General features: G+C 40.9%; 2 protein-coding genes and 1 long non-coding RNA gene across 13 annotated transcripts in view; all 3 read right to left on the bottom strand.

Moving 5' to 3' along the window:
• Nucleotides 1–148: 148 nt before the first annotated feature.
• On the bottom strand, nucleotides 149–1,088 carry LOC113023909 (uncharacterized). Its single transcript, XR_003272613.1, has 3 exons — nucleotides 552–1,088; nucleotides 424–461; nucleotides 149–271 (listed from the first exon to the last, which is right to left on the bottom strand). It is a non-coding gene; the product is annotated as an uncharacterized LOC113023909 (long non-coding RNA).
• A 1,316-nt stretch (nucleotides 1,089–2,404) lies between these two features.
• Nucleotides 2,405–11,933, bottom strand: LOC113025678 (retinoblastoma-like protein 2). 5 transcript variants are annotated; one of them, XM_026173715.1, is made up of 16 exons: nucleotides 11,490–11,933; nucleotides 10,735–10,909; nucleotides 9,329–9,536; nucleotides 8,568–8,695; nucleotides 7,996–8,102; nucleotides 7,721–7,824; nucleotides 7,397–7,549; nucleotides 7,135–7,299; nucleotides 6,938–6,995; nucleotides 6,728–6,837; nucleotides 6,472–6,648; nucleotides 5,815–5,886; nucleotides 5,442–5,502; nucleotides 4,794–4,954; nucleotides 4,517–4,681; nucleotides 2,405–4,344 (listed from the first exon to the last, which is right to left on the bottom strand). In XM_026173715.1, exons 4-16 carry the CDS (start codon nucleotides 8,639–8,641, stop codon nucleotides 4,144–4,146), a joined length of 1,608 nt encoding a protein of 535 aa, XP_026029500.1. In that variant the 5' UTR covers nucleotides 8,642–8,695; nucleotides 9,329–9,536; nucleotides 10,735–10,909; nucleotides 11,490–11,933; the 3' UTR covers nucleotides 2,405–4,143. The 5 variants fall into 5 exon arrangements, with proteins under 5 accessions (XP_026029500.1, XP_026029491.1, XP_026029521.1 ...); XM_026173706.1 differs by having other exon boundaries at nucleotides 10,735–10,903; XM_026173736.1 differs by having other exon boundaries at nucleotides 6,728–6,834; nucleotides 10,735–10,903.
• A 3,285-nt stretch (nucleotides 11,934–15,218) lies between these two features.
• chd9 (chromodomain helicase DNA binding protein 9) overlaps nucleotides 15,219–22,103 on the bottom strand; it is a 71,175-nt gene continuing 64,290 nt past the window's right edge. For all 7 annotated transcript variants that reach the window (XM_026173640.1, XM_026173647.1, XM_026173657.1 and 4 more), the window contains 10 exons: nucleotides 21,494–21,699; nucleotides 20,197–21,069; nucleotides 19,875–20,044; nucleotides 19,506–19,736; nucleotides 18,401–18,575; nucleotides 17,672–17,820; nucleotides 17,232–17,462; nucleotides 16,884–17,033; nucleotides 16,639–16,743; nucleotides 15,219–16,272 (listed from right to left, as the gene is read on the bottom strand). In XM_026173640.1, the coding sequence (XP_026029425.1) occupies nucleotides 15,271–16,272; nucleotides 16,639–16,743; nucleotides 16,884–17,033; nucleotides 17,232–17,462; nucleotides 17,672–17,820; nucleotides 18,401–18,575; nucleotides 19,506–19,736; nucleotides 19,875–20,044; nucleotides 20,197–21,069; nucleotides 21,494–21,699 (3,292 nt within the window). In that variant the 3' untranslated portion in view covers nucleotides 15,219–15,270. The remainder of the gene's footprint in view (nucleotides 16,273–16,638; nucleotides 16,744–16,883; nucleotides 17,034–17,231; nucleotides 17,463–17,671; nucleotides 17,821–18,400; nucleotides 18,576–19,505; nucleotides 19,737–19,874; nucleotides 20,045–20,196; nucleotides 21,070–21,493; nucleotides 21,700–22,103) is intronic.

The following is a 22,103-nucleotide window of genomic DNA, read 5'->3' as shown; positions in this document are numbered from 1 at the left end:
TTGTGAAAAAACAAAGCAAGGTACGCCGCAGGAAACGACGCCTAAAAAAGAACATAAAGGCAACAGAGGTTCAAGACAACACAATGTAATACTCCAAACGATATATTTATCACAAAATAGTTTCTAGACTTTGACAATAGGAGTCGGATTTCTAGAGAAGTGTGCGTATTTGATTATGTGTGCCTGGCCCAGATGACAGACGTTGATGGACAGTAGTGCAGCGTCGCCTCATCCTGCTTACAGGTCCTCCTTCACCCTCGGACAGGCCAATCTGTGCACACACCAACACAGACACCACAGAACGCTTCTCAGTCACCATGCAGCCCATTTGTCACGTCAAACTGCTTCAGAAAGACACGGCGGTCAAGTTACAGAGGTAATTGTATCAAAGTGACCCCTATGCAATGGTCATAGATTGCTTACTTTACAGAGAGGTGCTGTATCCTTGTTCATTGATAGAACTAAAAGGAGAATGAAAGGACATAGTCAGGTAATAACTAAAAATCTTAAAGGCAGATTATGAATAACATTTAAAGAAAAAATGTTCTTACAAGAAGAAGAGTTAGGTTCGGTGTAAAGGTGGCGCTCAGCTGGAACTCTTCGTTTTTTCATCTTTTTCTTTTGTTCCATTCGTTTCCTCTGCAGGCGCCTGCTTGGTGGAAGTGGCAGTTTTCGGCCTGTCCTCTGGCTTTTCAGAAGGGTCAACCACTGTGGCCCCCCTACTTGTGTTGCAGCCCATGATTTTTCAAAATTTGAGAGTGTGCAGCGTGTTGTTCAGCTGATGGTTGTCCACAGGAGTATGAAGTGTCAAAATCCTGGTCGTCACCTTAAAACTTGTGTGTTGTGGGCTCAGGTGCATTTGTTCTCCATGGCAACTATATGACTTCCTGTTGTGTTAACTTTGTTGGTTTATTTTACAGTCCTTTGTCTGTTGTATCACATTGCCTTTTTGCAAATACATCCCTAAGCGACAGTGGTTGAGAATTAACTCTGAAGCAAAACATGGTTACTGATAAACACTGAAGTGGGCTGTGTGTCAATCACAGAGTAGCTATGGTTACTGACTTTTCCACAGTGGAAAAATTTGTGTTTTGATTCCCTTGGAGGAGTTTTAGCCATTGTCATTTCACAAAATCCAATTTACATCAAACTTTATAGAGCAGAAAGAAACAGGTGTAAAAGTCAACAACTTGTGATCAGAAACGTTAGAATTTAAAAAAAATCTTTTTTTTTAGATATTGGATCTATACATGACATGTTTCTGAATTATCTTTTTGTGAAGTGTCTTTCAAACTCTTTGAAAATTGGTTTAATTTACAGGTTAAAGTGGTTAATTTGCATTGTTGTAAAGTTTACAGTATTGTGATATGCTGGATGGTGCAGAGCAGGCTGTGGTGTGCACGGTCACTGGGAAGTTAAGAATGTCAAGGGTGGCCGACATTAAATTAAATTTAAGGGGATGATGCTGTTTAGATTCATTCACTAAATTTGACCTTATATACTAGCTTTATTGTGTCTAGGGGTTTGCTCATATCTTTCTATATTTAACTGCCTAAATCCACAAAGACCAGTAAGCAACTGGTCCTATTCTGGACACAGTAAACTCTACTGGAGCTAACCACAGGAATTCTTACGTTACGTATTTCTAAGTTATTCCGTCGCTGAAGTGCTACAGCTGAGGGTTACCCCACCTTTGAAATCGCACGTTAACTCTCGATGTAACACAACATAACAAAAAGGAAAGAGGCAGTATATTGTGGTGCTATTCAGGAATAGCACAAATTAGTTACCAATTAAATTTTTCAAGGACGCAGATTAAATTAGCAAAATAAAAATCTCCACAAACAGAACTGCGGCTGAACTGAAATTTGAAAAATTCTATAGAAATAGAAAGGCATCTGTTCCATTGCCAAACCCTAGTTTTTTACATGATGTTGCACTGGTTGGCAGTGTTTCTTGGAGGTTTCTGGTCCTCACTGGGTGAAATTGGTTGCAAAGAAGGCGCTGCACTGAACTGGTTGGGAAATAGACATTTTTCCTAGCAACAGGTAGTTGACAGGATGTCACTGACTAATCTGTAGGCCTGCATGACTGGGATATTAGCAATCGTTTTCCCAGCGACTGCCACTAACCTCCAACCATTTGCAATCAACTGAGGACTGCTCATTTCCCCCCTTCATGATGGGTTGTTTGCTGAGGGGTTCACTTGATCCCACATTATTAATTGTCATCAAGTTAAAATCTTGTGGTTAGTGGTCACGTGTCTTCAAAAGCTCGGTAATACCTACTTATTGTTAAACTCAGATTTAAAGAAACTTTGTTGCATCAGCAGATGATAATAAAGCCAACTTCTGTCAACTGACACATGTATCATTCTGCGCAATAAATCTCAAAAGCAAAACACTTTTCTGTTTGGAAAAGAGCTTTAATAAAATCACCATGCAGTTTTTGATTGATGTCCTGTTGAATCAGCTGTGATACTCAGTCTGTAATAAACGGTGGCTAAAACTGCTGACTGGATTTTTAAAGATTTATTGAGACTGAATTTGTTTTAGCTTCTACATTTATGTTGACCAGTGCAAGTTTCTGCTACTGTAACAGCACTTTTCATTTATTATTTTTGCAAAAGTCTTACTTTAGTTTATCCTCAATAGTTTTGCGATAAGTTGAATGTAAAAACAACTTTAAATTAATTTAGAGTGGTATGCATCAAACCCCTAGTATCACCAATATGCAGTCAGAATCAAATCACTTCAAACTTCAGTATTCATGCAAGTCATAGACTGGAGTTAATGTTAGTATGTACACTCAAAATTCCAAAAGTAAGTCAAACATGAAAAACAGATCAGTCTAGTGAGAACAAATGAGTACATCCTCAAATTAATCACACAGGGCCTTCAAATATGGTGTCAGTTATTAGACTCTTCTTAGAGAGTAATAAGTCTTATTTTAACCTCAGACATCCAGGGTTTGGTGTTCCCCAGTTAATTTAAATCAATAATTCTGCAAATCATCTAAAAAAAATCTTGTAGCTAAATTTAGCTAAATTTAAAAAAATAAATAGCTGCCAAATTGTCCATAATGGGTTGTCTCAGCAAATTATGCAAGTCTCCAAAGACCCCAAGCTTTCATCAGAGGATCTGCGGTGAACTCTTTGTGTTGTAAACAGTGCAAAAACTTGACCTGCATAACAGGAATGCCCAAAACAGCAAAGCTGTATTTTTATAGTTAACATAAAGGCAAAGACCAAGGCTACTAAGGCACATCTAACATAGCCATGATAACAGTACGTGTGTGGATATATTATGGTTATGGGAATGCTTTGCTGCCTCTGGGACCTGGCAATTTGCAGTCATACAACTATGAAGTGAGAATGAAATTTAAAATATGCTTTAAGATAACCTTGAGTTGAAATCTTTCAACAGGACAGTGATGAGCATGCTGGAAAATCCACCAAAAATTGAGTTTAAAATGTTCATTGAAACATTTAAAATAAATAAAACATTTTGCATACATGTAAAGGTACCATGTTATTATTATTATGTGAGATTTAAGTCATTAAGATAACGAACTATAATTATATAAATGTTCTAATTATGCAAAAATGACTAAATCAAAATTTTGTTTTGTTATATTAGCTTCAGAGGCCTAAGTTACACTTTTTTTAACAGAATTGTTAAATTTGTGCAGAAAAAAAACTTTTTGCCCAAATGTCTATTGGATGCATTTGTGGATACATTTATGTTTTCATATTACTGTAAATATTAATTCCTGTGGATGCAGACAAACACTAACTAATCTGCCTTTTAGTTGCTAAAGTCCTGTCTCAGTCCTTTTTTTTATCTAAGAAAAACTCACTGGGCACTTTGCAGCCTTGTCTTTCTTTAAATTCATACAATATCATGAAGGACACTTCCATCAGGCAGCAACCCAGGATGACCAGTCTTCTATTACTGTGCTGGGGATAAAGTGGCTTATTCACAGACCTTCACACATGACTTATGGTATCAGAAAAAAATGGTTCCAAACAAAAGAGCCAAGCAACGGAAATTTAGTCCTTTGAGCTGACAGAGAATTTGTCAAGAAGTAAATGTGTGCTTTACTTCCATCGGAGTGGAGGTTAGGCCTGTTAGCTGGAATAAGCTAGACCTGGTCCTGGTTCATTCTTGTAATGCGATCATTGAACACATTTCTCAGTCGTCTCTGCCAGGCTGACTGCCCATCCAAACGAAGCCTCTTGGCTGAGGATCCATCTCCTTCCTCATCTCTATCCAGTGATACCGCGTAGCATCGCATGTTTGGTGACCTGCCCGTTTTGATCATGTTGTTGATCTCACGCAGAAGCTGTGAACAAAAGGAAAATAATATTCTACTGTGTGCGAGCAAAGTCAACCATTTTTATTCACTAAATCATTTCCAAAATAGGAATGTAAAATGTATTCAGCCTAGATTGTACCCCAACACACAAAATTTTTTAAGACGATCATGTGAAAACAAAAACACTATATCCACACACCTCTGGAGGACTTGAGTTGAAGTAGTAGCAGAGCCCAGTTCTGTGAGGGGAAGGGGTTTCTGTGTTGTATGGTGAAATGGAGATGGACGGGCTGTTGGACAGCTGATAACAGCGAGGAGATGCTTTCCACTGTCGAGGGTATGGAGACAAAGGAGGGGTGTCTCGCTGGACAAGAAATGAAGTGTAAGCATTACATGGAAAATAAACATTTCCCATTTTTACTGAGTTCTTAGTTTTGTGACGTCAGCTCAGAAAAAAGAAAAAAATGTTCACTTACTAATGAGGTTTGAGCAAACTGTTTGGCAAAATGCTGCATCTTTGTCGTGTAGACCTGGTTGTAAAAATGGATGAGATTGCCCCGTTCCTCCTGCCCAGGTCTTGGATAATGTGTTGATGGTGTGTTGGGGGTTAGGATAGTGCTGCTGTGCTTTCCGGTATCTATAATCAACAATATAATAAAAAGTTACTTATCACTGTGGAATTACTCTGGGATAATGGATATAATGCAGGTAAAATGTTGTAAGTGAATCATTTGGTAACTTGATGGGTGTCATTTTTCTTGTGCAATGAGGCATTGCTATGAGTTCTACCTCTGTATAGTACTTTATTTGGATCTAACACAACACATGCTGCATTCGTTTTCTTTAACTCTACCACCACCAGTGCCACTGTTTCCGAGCCACATAGCCAGCTAACAATACATGCGCATTTCTTTGCCCACAGTGGATTGCAAGCATGTGAGCATGCATTACACATATAAAGCTACGATGGCAGTGAGGGCAATGTGTAGTCCCATTTTCAATACTTATTGGGACGCATTATGTACATTACTGTAATTACAAGGCTATTTTGTAAGTGTGTTTTTTAAAACAGGTGTTCCATAATATTTAAAATATATGACTTTTTTATTTAAAAGCTTTCTTACTGATTTTTTTAATGGTAGAATTTTCCTCCATCCTTTCTGAAATCAGCACGTTTTTGCAGACCTGCAGATAGAAACGGTAAATGCTGAAACAAGTGCTTTGAGTTGTTACTGTCAACCTGCTAACCTCCTTGCAAGACTGAAATGCTCATGTAAAGCAGGTATAATGATATTGTCACAGTTATTTAAAAAATGTACCTGTTAACATTAAAACATTTGATGATAAACACAAAACAGAATGTCGCTAAAACTGATGGAATCTTGGAATAAGTGGGCCCAGCTGATACACGTTTCAACCTGTATCGCTATATTTTGTTAATTCACAGCTGTATACTAAAGACAGCAAAAAATAAAAACCAAAATAAAAGAAACTTACACTTTTGTTGGCACGTGGCTGTGACTTGTAGCATTTCATTATCTGTTTGAAGGGTATCTCCATCTTGGTAATCTGTAAAGGCAAATGCCACCACTTAACTGCTGAGTATGTGTTTTCCAATGAAGTCCATGCATTACCAACATGGATTCTTTTTAGGATTACAAATACAGTTTTCCTTTAATTTCATGTCAGTGAAAAGCGATAAAAACTTTTTCAGCTGTCAAGTGCCCTCACAACAGTCTTTAATTTTATTTAAACACCAAGTAGTTCTTTTCCATAAAACTGTAAATCTGTAAACCTCCCTGAAGGTTTTACTTCTCCGTGGTCAGGGTGGACTCAATTTGGGGCAGGTGTCCAACATCAGAGGTCTAAGAAGTCTGGCCATTCTGATTTACTGTGGCTTTGATTTACTGCACCGTCTCTCTGTTTGCTGTTCTCCCTACCTACATCTTGCTGGTACTGCATTAGTCATCATCTGCAAAATGCTGGTATATCTTAGCCCACCCTGAACATTTAAATGTATTCCTCACTCCCTAAGAATTGTTTAAAGTTTATTATTCATCTTCTCTGAGACAACCACTTGCATTTTCCAGTTGCATTGTCTTGCATTATTTTAGCAGATTCTGGTGGGTTTTAATAGTATCTTTTAAAACCCACCTTTGCTATGATGTAGATAGCACACATGAGCAGTTGGTCCAGGTGACGGTCTTCCATTAGACAAGAGCAGTGGACCAAGGAATACTCAAAGCAGGTCCAGATCTTTAATCGCAGCTCATCAGATATTTCCAGCGTGGAACACAGCTCCCTCAGACGCTTGGCCATCAAGCTGTAAACCTGAGATAAAGACAGACATGACCACACTAAACATGCCATATAACAACAATGGCAACTGGACGCATGATATAGAACTGACCTTCCGAGCAAACAGATGGAGGGAGCTGCATCTCTCTTGTTTGTTTATAGCTGATGGGGAACACTGCTGCTCTGTCCTGGCTGAGTGGTTCATCCCCAAACTGACATCTACTGGCAAAAATAGTTTACCACTCAATCTATAGTAATAGTGTAAACAGTTTGCAGGGAATGGTTGTATTTAAAATGAGTCTTTAGTGCACTGTGTTAATACCTCTCGGCACACCTGGATCCGTTTGCATTGGACCTTCAAGCCTATTTGGATGCATTACCTACATTTGACACAAGGCAAAACTCTCATTAAAACCCGAACTGCTCAAAGAAAAATTTAATTGCTTTGGATATGTTATAAAATTTCCAAATATTGATCATTTATGATGTCAGGCAAAGAGTATTTGTGTTATTCCAAACCTGCTGGCAGGTGGGCATATGGCCCTCGTTGGGTGTGATTTCATCCCACAGTGGTGAGTCGCTGATCCAAGCCAAGTTCTCCAAAACCTTTTCTTCCACTTGGATGAGGTGTGTGACCACATAGTGAGGCAAGCCTGACCCAACCCGCCAAACAGGCTCAATCACCTGTGAGAACAAAGAAAAACAAAAGAGGGAGCATTCAAATCACAGACTAAATGTTACTGTATCACTAAGTGTACAGTATATGGCAAAAACAAAGTACCTTCCAAAAGTGGTATGGCTCCAGTTTGAGGATCTGAAGGAGCAGCGGGAAGTCACATGGTAAGCTGTTTGAGGTTACAGCGATCTCCAAGCAACAGGCCACCAGACAGCGCTGGAAAAGATCATGCTCCAAGATGCCCTGCATCAAACACACCTGTTTTACATGCATTACAAGCACCAGCTGCTTTACTTCAAAGATGACTCAAAATAAATAAAATACATAAGTTATGAGATCACAGGTGCTGTGAGACATTTATCTGTGACTGCTCAGTTAATATGGTCAAAGCTCAGTTCCATCTTTGGCCACCAGATGGCGTGCACTTACTGAGATGTCACTGAAGCCCAGCCTTTTCCTCTCTTGACTGATCAGGCTCTCCAAGATTCTGTGATACCAAACCCCTGCCTCGTAGCAGCACTTTGCTGCCAACTCTGTGAACAATATTAGATAGATTATTTTTTGGCACGTATCAACAACACGGCCTTTATTCCAGAATTTCACACCTGCTATCAAAAGACAGCCTGCTCTCTAATCATAAGAATTTCGGCTATCAACCAGATACACGCTGAAGGCCACATTCCACTGTAAAATCATCACTGTACCTTTGGTCTTCTCATTTCCCTCGTCATCCCTGTAATGCTGTAGAAACATTTGCAGCATGCATTTCAGTCTTGTTTCAATCGCCTCAGTCGAATCTCTGGAGCAAGCCCTGAATCCAAGGCATCGTCACAGAAATTTGAGCAGCACAAAAGGAAATGGAAAATGTAATTCAACAATATTCTGCCATTGGCATAAAGTGGAGGTGTAAGTTCTAAACTGTAAATGAAATGCCACACGTGTGTTTTTTAAAGCTCTTGCTTACAACAGTAGAAACTATATTAAAGAATTCCCAGTACAGAAACTTTATCAGCTCTGTGTGCTTACACATTATTGATCTTGACCACACCCTCAGTGCCTTTTAGCAAAACACCAGATGTTAACTACACTATGTAGCTGTTAAATTGATCTAGCCACATTTGTACAGTGTGTGAGGCAGACTGATGAAAGATCTGAGGCGCGTTGTGCTTTATTGCAGCTATTAGTGCTGCGAGTATCAGTATCAGGTTGACATACACACAGCCTACACAGATAAACACTGTGTGAGTCAGTAATGCTTTGTAACTGCAGGGCTAACCTCAACATTGCGATCAGACAGTCACTAGGGCCAAACCTTGGCTTTCCCACAATCCCCTGTGGCACAGTTGCCATGGTGACCTCCTCACTCACACAGGATGAGAGTTAGAGCAGGAATCAAATGGACACCTAAACATGGAGTGAAAAAAATACACATTTTGTTTACAAACTAGAGGTAACTTTGCATGAATCATAATTGAAAATATTAGCTTGTACGAGGACCTGAGGCATAGGCAGACTAAGCAGCTGCTTATCACACACCAGATAACTGCATCATCATCAGTGTCAACTAATCATTTTCATTCTAAATGGCTCAACGTGGTTCTCTATTGGACGGTGTGCTGGCAGACCATAGCGAGCTGCAGTGAGTGTGTTTTGCCACAGGGAGGCAGTGTCCAACATTTGTGGTACAATCAATGTGTGTGCGACTCTTGCTTGCGCTGTTGTTGGTCTGTGCAAGTCACGATGTTACAACATACAAAGTACTGAAGGAAAACCAAGTGTTAGAAATATTCAAAAGCGTCCACTGCAGACCCTTGTCTGCTTCAATTCTGTATTTTTGAGCTTTGATGAATTTTGGCACTTTTACTGTTCCACTTTCACCCCCATTCTTTTCCAGTTGGCTTGTCCACCAATCAGCAATCACCTTACATCCAGTTGAGCTACTTACTATTTTAGAGGATCATGTTTGCATAGGTTAAAAACCCCTCACTGTAGGCAAATAACTAGAAAAATACACGCAACCTTTTGACAACGACTAACCTAAAAGCAACTGAACGGGGCTGTGGCTCAGGTGGTAGAGTGGGTCCGCTACTAATTGGAATTCCAGGGAGGGATGTCCGGTGTTGTGCGCATGCGCAGAAACAACGGGTAGGATGGTTTGCCAGGTAAGATGGATTCCCAGAACACCGGCTCCTCCTGGTCATGTGTCGAAGTATCCTTGAGAAAGATACTGAATCCCAACTTTCATCTGTTGGAGTGAGTTTGTGAGAATGTTAGATAAAAGTACGTAGGAACACATAAAAGCACTGCATGATTTTGTGTGACTGGATGAATTAGACTTTTAGTAGAAAGTGTTTTGAATGTTCAAATTAGTAAACGGTACTAAATAAGTACCAGTCCACTTACAGCTACACTGCTATAAAGCTAGCTGTTTGTTAATGGACTGCAACAATTGTGTCTCAAAAAAAATAAAATAAAACCACACTTTTAAGCCTGTTAATGGACAAATGGAGAATATATAGTTAATACTGACTGGTGATGGATTTTACTGGGAAGGGTGCCCAAAAGCCAGCTTATTTACAGAAACGTCAAACTATGGTCTTACACCTGGAGTTTTATATTTGCTGCTGCCTTTCTTGTTATGGATGCATTAGATGGCCTGGTGGTCTTGTTGACAGCACCACTTTCCCACTCTGTTCATTTGCCTTTAGTGACTCATGTGTACTTCCTGCTCTGAGGCAGCTGTGAATAGTCACTTTTGTTCCTGTGCACCTCACATACTGAAAACCTAAGAAAAACATCTCAAACTCAGTTTCCCTGTGCAGGGCAACTGTCAATTTGGCAAGTCGTGTAACAACAAGAATATTTTAGATGCCAGAGAAGACTCATGAGGAAATAATAAGTTAAATACTGAACCATCCTTGGGTCACGTGAATAATAATGGTGGATAATGTTGACTGTTAATCTCTAAAAAGTGTGTTTCAAAGCATGGTTCGATCTGCTGAGAATTGAATACTCCGTCCCCTCGCGGTAAAGTCCCCTCTTCTTTTTACAGTCTCTTTGTGTGCTACCACCAGCCTGAACGAGACTCTGTTCCTCTAACCATTCTCACATGTGCTGTTTATTACTGCCTGTGCTGAGTCAGTCTACAATGACTGCGGATGACACTGTAGGTGGATAAGAAGCAGTTTTGCTCAAAAATGTGCCATAAGGTTTTCAGAGTAGAGCACGTCACACTCAACATTACTATTGTGATTTCCTAATATTTCCTTTCATGTGGCTATACTTTTCCCCCCACTAACAAGACAAAATCAGAACCAGAATTAGTTTAATTCTGACCTTTTGCTTAATCTCCAACATAAGGACATTTCTATATACTTTTGTGATCATTGCAGCTTAATGGATGCCTTTTGATTCTCTGTGTTCCAGATTTGCTCACAACTTACTGTTCGTGTTGGTTGAAGCAGCAGCTGTCTGATGCGTTTTCCATGTGGTGAGGTAAAATGGCAAGAAAAACTCTCATCGTGCACTCCAAATTTTAGTCCAAATGCTGATATCAGTCCAATAGCATCTTAAAACATCAAGTTGTGTCTCATTCTGACGGACTTCCAGCTGCTGCATCTCAGAAGAGACAAACAGGAAGTTGGAAGCATCAATATGCATGCAGCTTCTCATAAATATGAATCACACCCTATCTTGTTATCTTTAGCAGGAAGATCCTGGAAGCACGGTGTCGATTTAAAAACACCACAGATGTGTTTTCTGCATGTTTGTTTGCTGTTTTAATTTTGCTAAAAGCTGGCACAATATCTAAATCACACCCATTTCCTGTTTCCTCTGGACTGGACTCCACTCAAGTCAACTCACATGCAACTCATGCTAAGTGAAAATAGGCCTACTTTCACTTTCTAACATGTGCTAGTCCCTTAAAGAGAATTAAACTAAACATTGCCTTTATCTTGGTTTATAATCAGACTTTGTTATTCAGTGCAAAGCCTGCTGAAAAATAGCTATATAGATGGTTAATGTGTGCAGAGGATTCTTTTATTCTGCAGCTTTTAGGAACACTGAAGCAGATCGTGTAACTGTTGCATTTTACTCCAAATAGTCAGCTGACTTCCAGTGCAGTTTATTATCTCTGTGGAACTTTCAACGTAGCTCAAGAAAACAAAACTCATAAACCAGGATCAAAGTCACTCACCAGTGTCAGTGGCTCTTCTGGGATGGTGTTAGGTCAAACTGACAGACTTCTGCTCTTAAAAATCTCTCCTGTGTGTTTGTCTAGTAGCAGCAGAGCAATGCAGCATGATTCAGTGCAGCCAACCTGCTGCTCTGCAGGGTGAGGAAGTTCAGCCCATTGGCCTCTCACATTAGACAAGCCTCAACTTGTCATCTGGTCTGGTTGCTAAGATAAGTGCCAAACAGCAGTAGAAGCAGTTAAACAGGTCACTGAGCACCACCCTGAGGAGAAAAGAAGGACTTGCAGTGAAGAAAGGCCCTCTGCTGCAAGAGTTTGGTATGTAGCCTTGTTCATTTCCAACATTGCTGGAACAATATGGGCACTAGAGTTCTGTGTCTACTAACGTTTATGCAGTGTTTATGTGCAAATGGATCCATTAAACAAGCAGTAAATTGAATATTTAAAAAAAAAAAAAAATCACAAGGAAATATGTAATTGTTTTTTTAAGAAAATACTTGGGAGTGAAATAAATTATCAAGCCTCATCTAGAATATTAACAACAAAACTATGTTTTTCCTACTGCATTATTTCAGTCACACATACTCACCTGTTGTGTCTTTGCTCTACGGCCTAACAGTTTGGGTGCTCACTGCTTCATCATTGTGTGTTACTGTGAGCTAGTGCCCTGCTGCAGTATGTGTGTAACTAAACTAATGTTGAGGCTACACAAATATATACACACACACACACACACACACACACACACACACATGTATTTTTGCATGTGTTGTGATGCTGAACAAAAATTTGATATATACCTGTACAATTTTTTTAAAGGATTCAAGACAAAGCGGTCAACTCCTTGATATAACTGAATTCTTCAAAAAGTCCCTGGGACAAAGTAAAAGGCACACTTAATTGATAGTCAGAAGAATATGTTTAATAAAAATAATTAAACCTCAATTTCCTCTATAGAACTTCATAGAAAGTAATCCAATAAATTACAAATGACTTTTAAGACGTGTTTTCCTGCACTACATTAAGAATTATTTTGACTACACAGACCACAACTTGCAAATATATCAACTGTCCAATGAGAAAGAAAGAAAAAAAAAAAGAAAAGAAAGAAAAAGACACAAACTGACCAGGGTGACATTTAGGATACTATCAAGCTTGAAATAAAAATACAAACCCCATGATGGTAGTTTTGTCATCTCAGTGATTACATGTATGAAAACCTCCCTGTACAGCAGTAGTGTGTTTTGTCGTTCCTCTTGCATATTGGTCATTGTTTTCTTGTGTCTGTGTTTAATGCAGATTCAGCACAGCCTCTTTAGCAGCAAGCAGTGCTTTCAAGGTCTGTATACAATATAACCTCTACAAAAAGAAGGGAAAAAAGGAAGGAAAGCAATGAAAGCGAGAAGTCCCATCTTGTGTCTACATTTATCTCTTAGCGAGGATTAACACAGTCATCAATCCATCGCTGCGGGGCAACAAAAAGTAGCAAAAGTCATCAGTCAGTCACCTACAGCAGATGTAGCAGTGGCTGGGTGTTTGCATAAGGGCACTACAAGTTTAAAGAGCGTAGAGGTGCAGATATACAAAATGACAGTGGCATGTTTAAGTTCATTGCTCAGACATAGAAAAATACCGTACTGTTAGTAATAATAATTAAAAAAGAAAAAATGCAATTGCATTGCAAGCAAACCCATGACGAGGTCTATATATAACAGGCATACAAGAAAACCACATTAAAGCAACATTAGAAATCAGGCATGTCTTCAGTCTTTGTTCATGTCTGAACCCACGGAGAAAAATGCTACAGCTACACTTAAGAACTAAACAGGTTTTTCAGCGGGCTGTCACCCTCAGCCCAAACAGAAACCTCACCTCGGAAATAATTTGTGTATCTAACAGTCCACTGTGTAACAGCAGTCCTAGAGCAAGCACTGTTGTGCTGAGAGAGACTTACAAAAAGGTACTTCGGTTCGAGTGAACTCCAGTGTTTGTGTGTATATCCTGGTTACAGGTTTAAAATGGACATGTGCACGGATGCTGAGCAAAACACACAAGCATGGATAGTGAGCGTAGATGTGAGCGGTGAATGAAAGAGAGTGAGGTACAGGATAAGGGCACTTCTACATCTATCTGAAGCTCTGTTCGTCAGAAAACAGAGTTGAGGGTGAAGTGAAATAAATCAAGACAGCGCTGAAAACTCCCAGCAACAAAAGCTATTATTGAGCCCTTCCTGAAGCTAACCCGTGTGGCACTGCGTAAAATTTAATACTTAGACAATGACAGTGATACTACAATCTTAGCCAGGAACTGAACTAACTTGTGCTTGTGCCCCATGGGCTTTGTAGGAACACAGGTTGCCATGCAATGCGTATCATCAAGCACTTGAATCCTCCAAATTTCCAAAGAGAAATTTTTGACGGTATTAAAAAAACAAAACGACAAAAAAACAACAGCAATGCGGTTTTTTACGTCTCATAGCCTGTCAGCCCCCACACCACCACCTAACATACAGCCTGGTGAGTTATGGGCGAGAGGAGCAGCTCAGGAAGCAAAACACAGAGGAAGGTTTCATTTAAAATAAAATCAAAAAAGGCCTCTGACACACATTCCAGCAGAGATGAGAACATTGTGTACATTGACAGATCACACACACACCCATGCACATGTACATTTGCACAGTGAAGCCAATCCATTTAGCAAAGTTGAGGTAAGATTCAGTCAAATACATCGGGGTTGTAGAAATAATATCCATCAACACTACAAAGACCAAACAACTCCGTCAAGACCGCCAAGGGTCAAAGGGCAGTTTTTTGGCACACAGTAGAAGGTTTTTCTCTGTTACCGCAGCTCAAGGAGCTTTTAGTTATAATTAAGAGATGTGCAGGTGAATGTGAATGCCTACTGTTGGTGGCTAAAGTGCGCCTTGAACATGCTGTGGCATGTTTGTAAGGTGATGGTGAATATTAAAATGTAAAGTCAGACAGTAGAGAAATGAATTATGTTTAACTTCTTCTTTTTTTTTGAAAGACAGATTTAAGCTTGTGTACGTCTGGAAAAATAATAATTTTACCATTTTTCCAAGTCCTTACTAAGGAAGGAATCATTTCCTACCTGGACAAGGAGAAGTGATAAATAACCTCTTCAAGATGATATGAAGGTATTTGACAGGTTTGTGAGAGTTGTGCACTCGGGTGGAACATGGCAGACAGAGAATCTACAGCTTCAGTGACATTCATTAGCTGCCCAAGTTATTGCTGACATATCCAACGTATGATCTGCAAAGCATAAGTGTCAACGAACCTGTAAAAGTACTATTTACAAGAGAACCCAAAGTGTTTGTCAAGTGTCATTCCCCACACCCCTGACAATCAAAATATATTAATAGTACAGCTCAAAGAGCGTGTTGATGTAGTTTTACTTCTTTTAATAAAATTAATCCTGACATAATTACAATAATGCCTTTTTTGTTGCAATAATTGCATGGTACAAGTTCAGAGTTCAGAAATCTACTAAAGTCTGACATGCAAAATGTCTCAAAACAAGACTGTACCTTGTGAACAAACATTGACATTTTATTTCAGTTTCTTTAGGTCAGTTTTTCCTATTTTTTTATTTCTTTTTTAAAGGTTTTTGTAGTCTTTATTACAGAACATTGTAGTTAGTTCTTGTATTTACATGTAAAGAAATCACAACAGAAGTGCTGGAAAATCCATATATATATGTGAATATATGTATACATTTCTAGGCAATACATAAATAAATTTATATTTATATATTTGTAGGATCAGTCCTCATCACTTGAGTCTGAATCGTCTGAGGATGAGGAAGAGCTCCCAGACTCTGATGAAGAAGACTCTGCTTTCCCTGAACCTTCAGGACCACTGTTATCCTTTTGTTCTATGGATTCATCCTCTTCCTCCTCCTCCCCCTCATCCAAAGCGTCTTCCAAAAGCTCGTCTTCCTCCTCTCCATCCTTGTCTCCCTCTGGCTGCTCTGTCTCCTGATGTGATGACTGGGAAACTGAAGGTAGAGGAGGAGCAGTTGGAAGGGTGGGGTCACTGTTTGAGCTCTGTGGCTGTGTGGTGGACACAGGAAGGTTAAGGCCTGGAGTGAGAAGCGTCCCTGGGTAAAGCATACTGGAGAGTAACAAGGGGTTAAGAGACAGTGGCTGACTGGAGGCTGCAGAGGCAGCTGAAGCACTTTGTGTGGCGGAGGAAGAGGAAGCAGAGCTGGAAGTGGAGGAAGGAGTCGTGTTTGAGCCCTCTGTCCTTTCTCCTTTGGTGTCTGAGGTGTGAGAGGGGGCTTTAGAGGCAGTTGGCTCTCCTGTCCCACCGCTGGTTATTCCCTTTGTTTTCTCTTCAGAGCCTCCTGCAGCTTCCTGAGCAGGCTTCCCAAGCAAGCTGCCCATACTGAGGAGGTTTGGCAGTCCAGCCATACCAGACAGCATCATGGGAAACATGGCAGCCAAGTTACTTGCAGCCAGGTTACTAGCATCAGACGGCAGCCCCATCAGGCCTGCAGTGAGCTGCAGGGACTGTAAATTCTGGAGGTTTTGCTGGAAGGCCTGCAGACTCGTGAGGTCCATTCCAGAGAGGAGGCCGTTTGCCAGCAGTGGGTTCAAACCTAGTGCCGAGGCTGCCGGGTTAGGTGGTGCTCCTGCCGCTGCAGCTGCAGCTGCCGCTGCCTTGGCCAAAGGATTCTTAGGTCGCCGTCCACGCCGACTTACCTCCTCTGGAACAATGGGTCCAGTCAGGATCCTGTCAAACATGCTCTCTGGGAGGTAACCCTGGAAAAGATGGAACGATGTTGGTAGGGTTCCCCAATACAAGCAAATAGTCAGGTAGTGACAGTGACAACAGTTCACTGTTACTTAATTAGGCTCATTGAGATAAAACTAATGTTGTCCTAAGAGAAGAAGAACAGCACATATTTGAACATATGCATTAAGGTTAGTCAGGCCAGTTTTACTACTATCTGCACTCAATAACATGAATGGGGTGAATTTAAAAACCATTTCGATGGCACCAAACTGCCGTCTCTAAAATGATCAGAAACAGGTTAAAACCTTCATGACAGTAGAACTTACGCCTGTTTAAATTTTATAAGGTATAAATTTTATAATATGTGAGGGAAGTGTTACTCTGTAACTTACCGACTGTTTAACAACATCGGCCCATTCAGGCGGGACTCCATACTCTGGGTTTTCCTGAAGGAATCGGCATAGGTCCTTCAGCGGAGGAGCAAAGGCTCCACCAATCTTCAAGAAAGAATACAGACAACATAAACCCAAGTGCACATCACTGTTATAATGTACACACTGTCAAAATGATTATTAACAAATTAAAAGCCATCTTTGTATTTGTATGGCTGGTTATGACTTAAACACCACCAACACACCTTGCGTGCGTTTCTCCTGTTGATGATCTGGACCCTTTCTTCTCCCGTCAAGCTGTTCACATCAATCTTGTTGGGGTTTCTACAGCGGTGCCTTTTCTGCTTTGGCCGGCCATCCTGGAAGTGGAACTGCATTTGCATCTTATTTACCCCCTAAACATGAAATGTAACGACAGTTAGTTACATAGAATGTCTAACTACAAGAAGTTTTCTGCTCATACTGGTTCCTCTGTTTTTTTAATTAAATATGTACTAAATAAAATAATGTTTCTAAATATCTATTATTTTAGTTAATCAGGAATTGTCTCTTTTCAACAGACAAGAAGAATTTGAAGCCCTTGGAACACTTACACAGATAAAAGCTCCTGTGTCTGCCACAAAGCCAGGGTTTTCTTTTAGCCACTGCTCCAGTTCTTTCCTCCTGGGGGCATCATCCCCAGCCAGCCGGGTGCCATCTTTCAGGTTGATAACCGGGACCCTGCTCTCAGTGTCTGCAGGGACCTGACTGGGGTTCTGACTGTAGCTTGATGCAGGGCCTGGAGTCATGCCCACCTGGCCAATACCCCCCCACCCTGGAGGTACCTGAAAGCATATGAGCATGTCATTATATACTGTATACTTTGCAGAACAGCCATTAAAAAAAAAAAAAAAAAAATCAGAAGAGCACTTTTAACAAATATAATTGGTTCCAAAAATAAAATAAAAAAAATCAGGAAACTGCCATTTGTGATTGTTTTCTGATTTCTAGCATAACATACGAAGTATGCTCAGCTAACAGAACAACTGCTTACCTGATCGGGAACTGTTGGGACTCTACTCTTGTTCATGAAGAGCAGGTCCATTCCCTCAACGTTCTTCCTCCTCCCTCTCCTCCTTTTAACCACTGGCTGGCCATCTATTACTCCATTTGGCCTCATCTGACCAGTAAGACCTGTAGGAACTGGAGGAGAAACAGCCTGTTAGCAGTGAACTACTGTGTCAGAAAAAGGGCTAACTCTAAATCTTTTCTTAAATTGGAGCCACATTCATATTTTGGTGTCAGGACTTTGACTTTTTCTTACATTTAAGAATATTATGAACAGACCAGATGATTTTCTTACAGAATTAAGATATTTAATAAAGAAAATGTCTGTATTAAGTACACAAAGCCAATGCAACAGTCCAGACTGTTTTTCTCTGATCCTTTGCTACCATCTTGTGGTGCTAAAGAAAAACAGCATTGTCCATTTCAGCACACTGTGCACGAACAGATGCTCAGATCTTTGCTCTATTTACATTCAGATATATTTTAGACAGCACACATCATCAGGCAATACATTTCTATAGTGCAATGTATTCCCTTTTTGGATAACACCAACTGTTTAACTGCACACAACTAAAGCCTACTCAAATATGAATGGTCAACACTACTTGGACTACAAACAGAGAACTTCTGCTGCCTAAAGTCTTTCCTGTTGCCTAGAGATTTGCGTATTCATACGCCAAATCTGTTGAGGAAGATTATTTTTAAAGAAACATACCCGTCTGGAAGCTGGACTGAGGTTTGGTGATGTCAGCAAGTCCTGTATCTGAGGCACTCTGGAGCTCATGAAGCCGAGCCAGGTACTGCTGCTGGGCCTGGGGACCTTCCTCAGACTCCAGGGCCCTCTTCAGAGGTAGACCCTGTTTCTGGAAGGTCAACTTCAGACCTCCCTCCTGTTATACAGACAACAGTGTAAGACAAGTCTAGGAAAATGACTGTCGGGGAAATGTACAGATTTATAAACAAAGAAAAGCTTTAGACTTTATTTGTTGAGTCTGTCTGAGACTTTCCTGAATGATCACATTCTTTTTGTCTTGTGATTTAAGGATGACTAGGACTGCTGTTCTCATTGCTCTCTCTTAATGGAAATGCTTACTTGAGATCTTTGTTAATTCATCTTGTAAAAAGTTTCTCACAAAATAAAAACAAATCTTGTTCAGATATTTTCTGGTTAGTAATACTGGGACACATGGACACACAGTGGGTAGTGCTTAGCAAAGCAGTGGGTAAAGCTTTTTCAGACTGGAGTTGAAAGCCATGCCAAAGCAATAGCTGCTGTCAGCATATAATATCTTAATATTGAAGGTAACAAGCTTCTGGTGTTTAATGATCTGTGATGGTAAAAACCATAAATTTGGAAAATGATCCCCATCAAAAAACAGCATAAAAGGAAAGATGAATACAAGCAAATCTGAAGCCTGCCATGTTAATGGCCACATTGCTTAGGAGCATATCAGAGAACACCCACAGCAGAGGTCTCCATTTCAATCTGATTATTAGCAAGACCCCCTTCAGTCTAGAGAGGCTTCAGACTGAACCTTATTATATTCTCATGACTGACTGATTTGTGCTCATGTAATCACAGCCCAAGAGCCCAATTCAAATTGAGTGTGTGGGAAAAGAGAGGAAGGCTGCTATTAAATTAATCTCTCCTCCTGCCAGGCAGTCAAAACCACTAATCATACCCAAAGGAAAGCAGGAAGAAAACCAGAGAAACATGCTGAACACGGCAACTAACACCGGTCATGGCAGCAGGAAGTGGTAGGGTCCTAGGATTAGGGCGAAGCGGAGGGAGGAGGGGAGGAAGGGAGAAATCAACATACATCGTTGAGTTTTACTGAGAACTCCTTGTTTTCTGCAACATGCTTGGTCACCTTTGACCCCTGTGGTGAAGCAGAGGGGTCCTCGCACATGCTGTTGGCATTGTCCAGCAGCTTGGTGGTGTAGAAGGAGGCCACAGCGCCTCCAGGCTCATAGACCCGACGTGTTCCCGGCCATTTGCCTTTAAGCACTGCCTGGCAAATGCTGTCCAGGCGGTTAATAATCACGCGATCCTTAAAAAGCAAGAGCCACAGAATTTTAGTGCGATTTCCCCACAGCACCTGACCACACTGTAAGTGGACATATTAATGTGTTTTCAGCATTACATCATCAGCAAATTATGCAAACCGCACATATGCATAGTTAATCACCTTTGGCCAGTATGATGCAGCCAGCATGTACCCTCCACCCTGGAAAGGGTGTGAAGAGTTGTTGGAGATGCCATTCTCAGCTACATGGGTGTCTTGTGTTTCATCCTGCGTAGCGCTGAGAGATGCCACACTGTCCTCATCAAATCCCTTTACACTTGTAACAGTGGGGACTGAGAAAAATCGGCAAAAAGACATTTGAGATCCACAAAGAATGAAACAGAGAAAATGCATTTATTTGAACCTAGAAAAGCTCACTGTCAGCACTCCTAACAAAACATTACTTGCTTTAAGTTTTCTGGAACTTGCATAAGAAAGTACTCACCCTTCTTTTTTCCTTCCTCTCCCTCACTTTCACTGTCATCAGAAGAAGATGAGGAGGAGGATGATGATGATGAAGAGCCAGAAGAGCAAGATGAAGAAGAAGAGGAGGAGCTGGACCCTGAATGTGATGAGGAAGATGAGGATGACGATGAAGAGGAAGAAGAGCGTGACGTCGAACTTGAGGAGGAGCCATCTGAGTCGGACTCTGTGCCATGCCTGGCGTCCTTGCGGCCCCTCTTGGTCTTCTTCGGTTTCCTCTCTGAGGAGTTGGGTGTGAGGGGTTTCGTTCGTGCTGCCACCATCTGCCTTTCATTGTCCCTGGTTACTGAAACAGGCTTCTCTTCCAGACCTGTGGGAGTAGCTGGTGCTTGAGTCGGGGTCCAACTTGCTCCCTGTCTTTCCTTGCTCTCCTCACCCTCTGAAATTGGTTCCACTTTGGGCGTGACCCCACATAGGTCTGCGTCTCTTTGAGTGGGTGGAGGCAGTGGAGAGCCTGTCAACACTGAAGTGGTAGCTTGGTACTGAGGGTGTAAGAGCGGTGTGGATGTACGTGATTGCTGCTGTGCAGCTTTTGTTTGACTGTAGTTGCGTTGGGCAGCCATGAAGCTGAGTTCAGGGTCTCTCAGAATGTGGTAATCAGTGCGACTTACACCATGCTTTGCAGCACCAATTAGCAGGTCACGGTCATGACTACCAGCCTCCCACCAAACAGGTAAGTCAGAGCTCATCTGACACAGTGGCAGACGCTCGTACAATAATTGATGTCGAAGGACTTGTTCCCTCACCTGCCGAAGCAGCTCTATTCTGTACAGGGTACGAGATGCTCGCTCTTCTGTAATGGGCTGGATGTTTAGAGAAGGGTCCACTGCAGAGTCTGGAACAAAATGAACAAGCAGGTTTGAGAAAAAAAAAAAAATTCTCAACAGGAAACTCTCAGACTTGTTTTTGTCTGGAGCTTCAATGTCACAGTGTTTATCTTTCCACAAATGATTAACCTTATCAGTCAGTCGTCTACCTCAGAACTGCTGAGCCAGCTTGTTTACTAAGGTGTTACAGACCATCCTCCAAAACAGAACCTTGGAGTCAGGATTGAGTGAGCCACATACTACATGAAGCACTGTTTTCACGTTAAGTTATCCAACTAAATGGATTTTCTTGATGAGATCAAATGGCTTAGAGACACTAACTGTTGAAAATAATCTGAAGGATCTTCCCTTCAGATATAGGTGTGACTGGACCATAATATATGACATTGTGATCTGCATACATGTCTGCAAATAAGAAAATGAGCATCTGACCTCCCTCTTTAGGTGGCAGGCGACACACACGTCGGCACATGGCAGTAAAAGCACAAAGGTATTTCTGCAGGCTCTCATCAGTCTTCTTGTGCAGCCGAGCCATAGCCCTGAACTTGGTCCAATCAAACCGCCCGAGGTTTGGGTCAAAAACGACACCAAAAGTAGAGACAACGCGATAAAAGTCAGCCTCTTCTCGTCTGGTCCATCTGTTGAAAGTGGAAAATAAATTTAAATTCTATTAGTTAAACATACGCTCTCTCTTTAAAAAAAAAAAAAAAGATTTCTGATGTCTGGTTGGCATACTATTGACCAGTCATGTTTGAAACTGCGATGCTAAGAATAGAATTTGAAAAAGTGCATCAGAAGACTGATGGCTATCGTTAACAATCTTGATTTGTATTTACTATTTTTACTATTTTTAAAACTGAAAATGAATATCCATTGGCCCATTTGAAATCCTAGAAAATTGCCTGTTGCTCTGGGAGGCTATGTCAGCAGATTGGGTAATGGGTTCCCACACTGCCCAACCCCGACACATAATATTCTGCTTTTACGAGAGCATATGAATATTGAATTGCTTCTTTTTTAGCCATCACTGATATAATCTGTG

Source organism: Astatotilapia calliptera, chromosome 1, assembly GCF_900246225.1.
Source record: "Astatotilapia calliptera chromosome 1, fAstCal1.2, whole genome shotgun sequence".
Taxonomy (NCBI): Eukaryota; Metazoa; Chordata; class Actinopteri; order Cichliformes; family Cichlidae; genus Astatotilapia; species Astatotilapia calliptera.
The sequence above is the reverse complement of the archived record's forward strand: the minus strand, read 5'-3'. Positions and strand labels throughout refer to the sequence as shown.

Bases quoted from the DNA above. Each gene is read 5' to 3' on its own strand.
- LOC113025678 (XM_026173715.1), bottom strand. From the start codon at position 8,641: ATGGCAACTGTGCCACAGGGGATTGTGGGAAAGCCAAGGTTTGGCCCT. The intron at 7,825-7,995 runs GTACAGTGATGA...TATTGTTCACAG, and splicing joins GGGAAATGAGAAGACCAAAG to AGTTGGCAGCAAAGTGCTGC. The intron at 5,887-6,471 runs GTGGGTTTTAAA...TTGCCTTTACAG, and splicing joins CTATCTACATCATAGCAAAG to ATTACCAAGATGGAGATACC.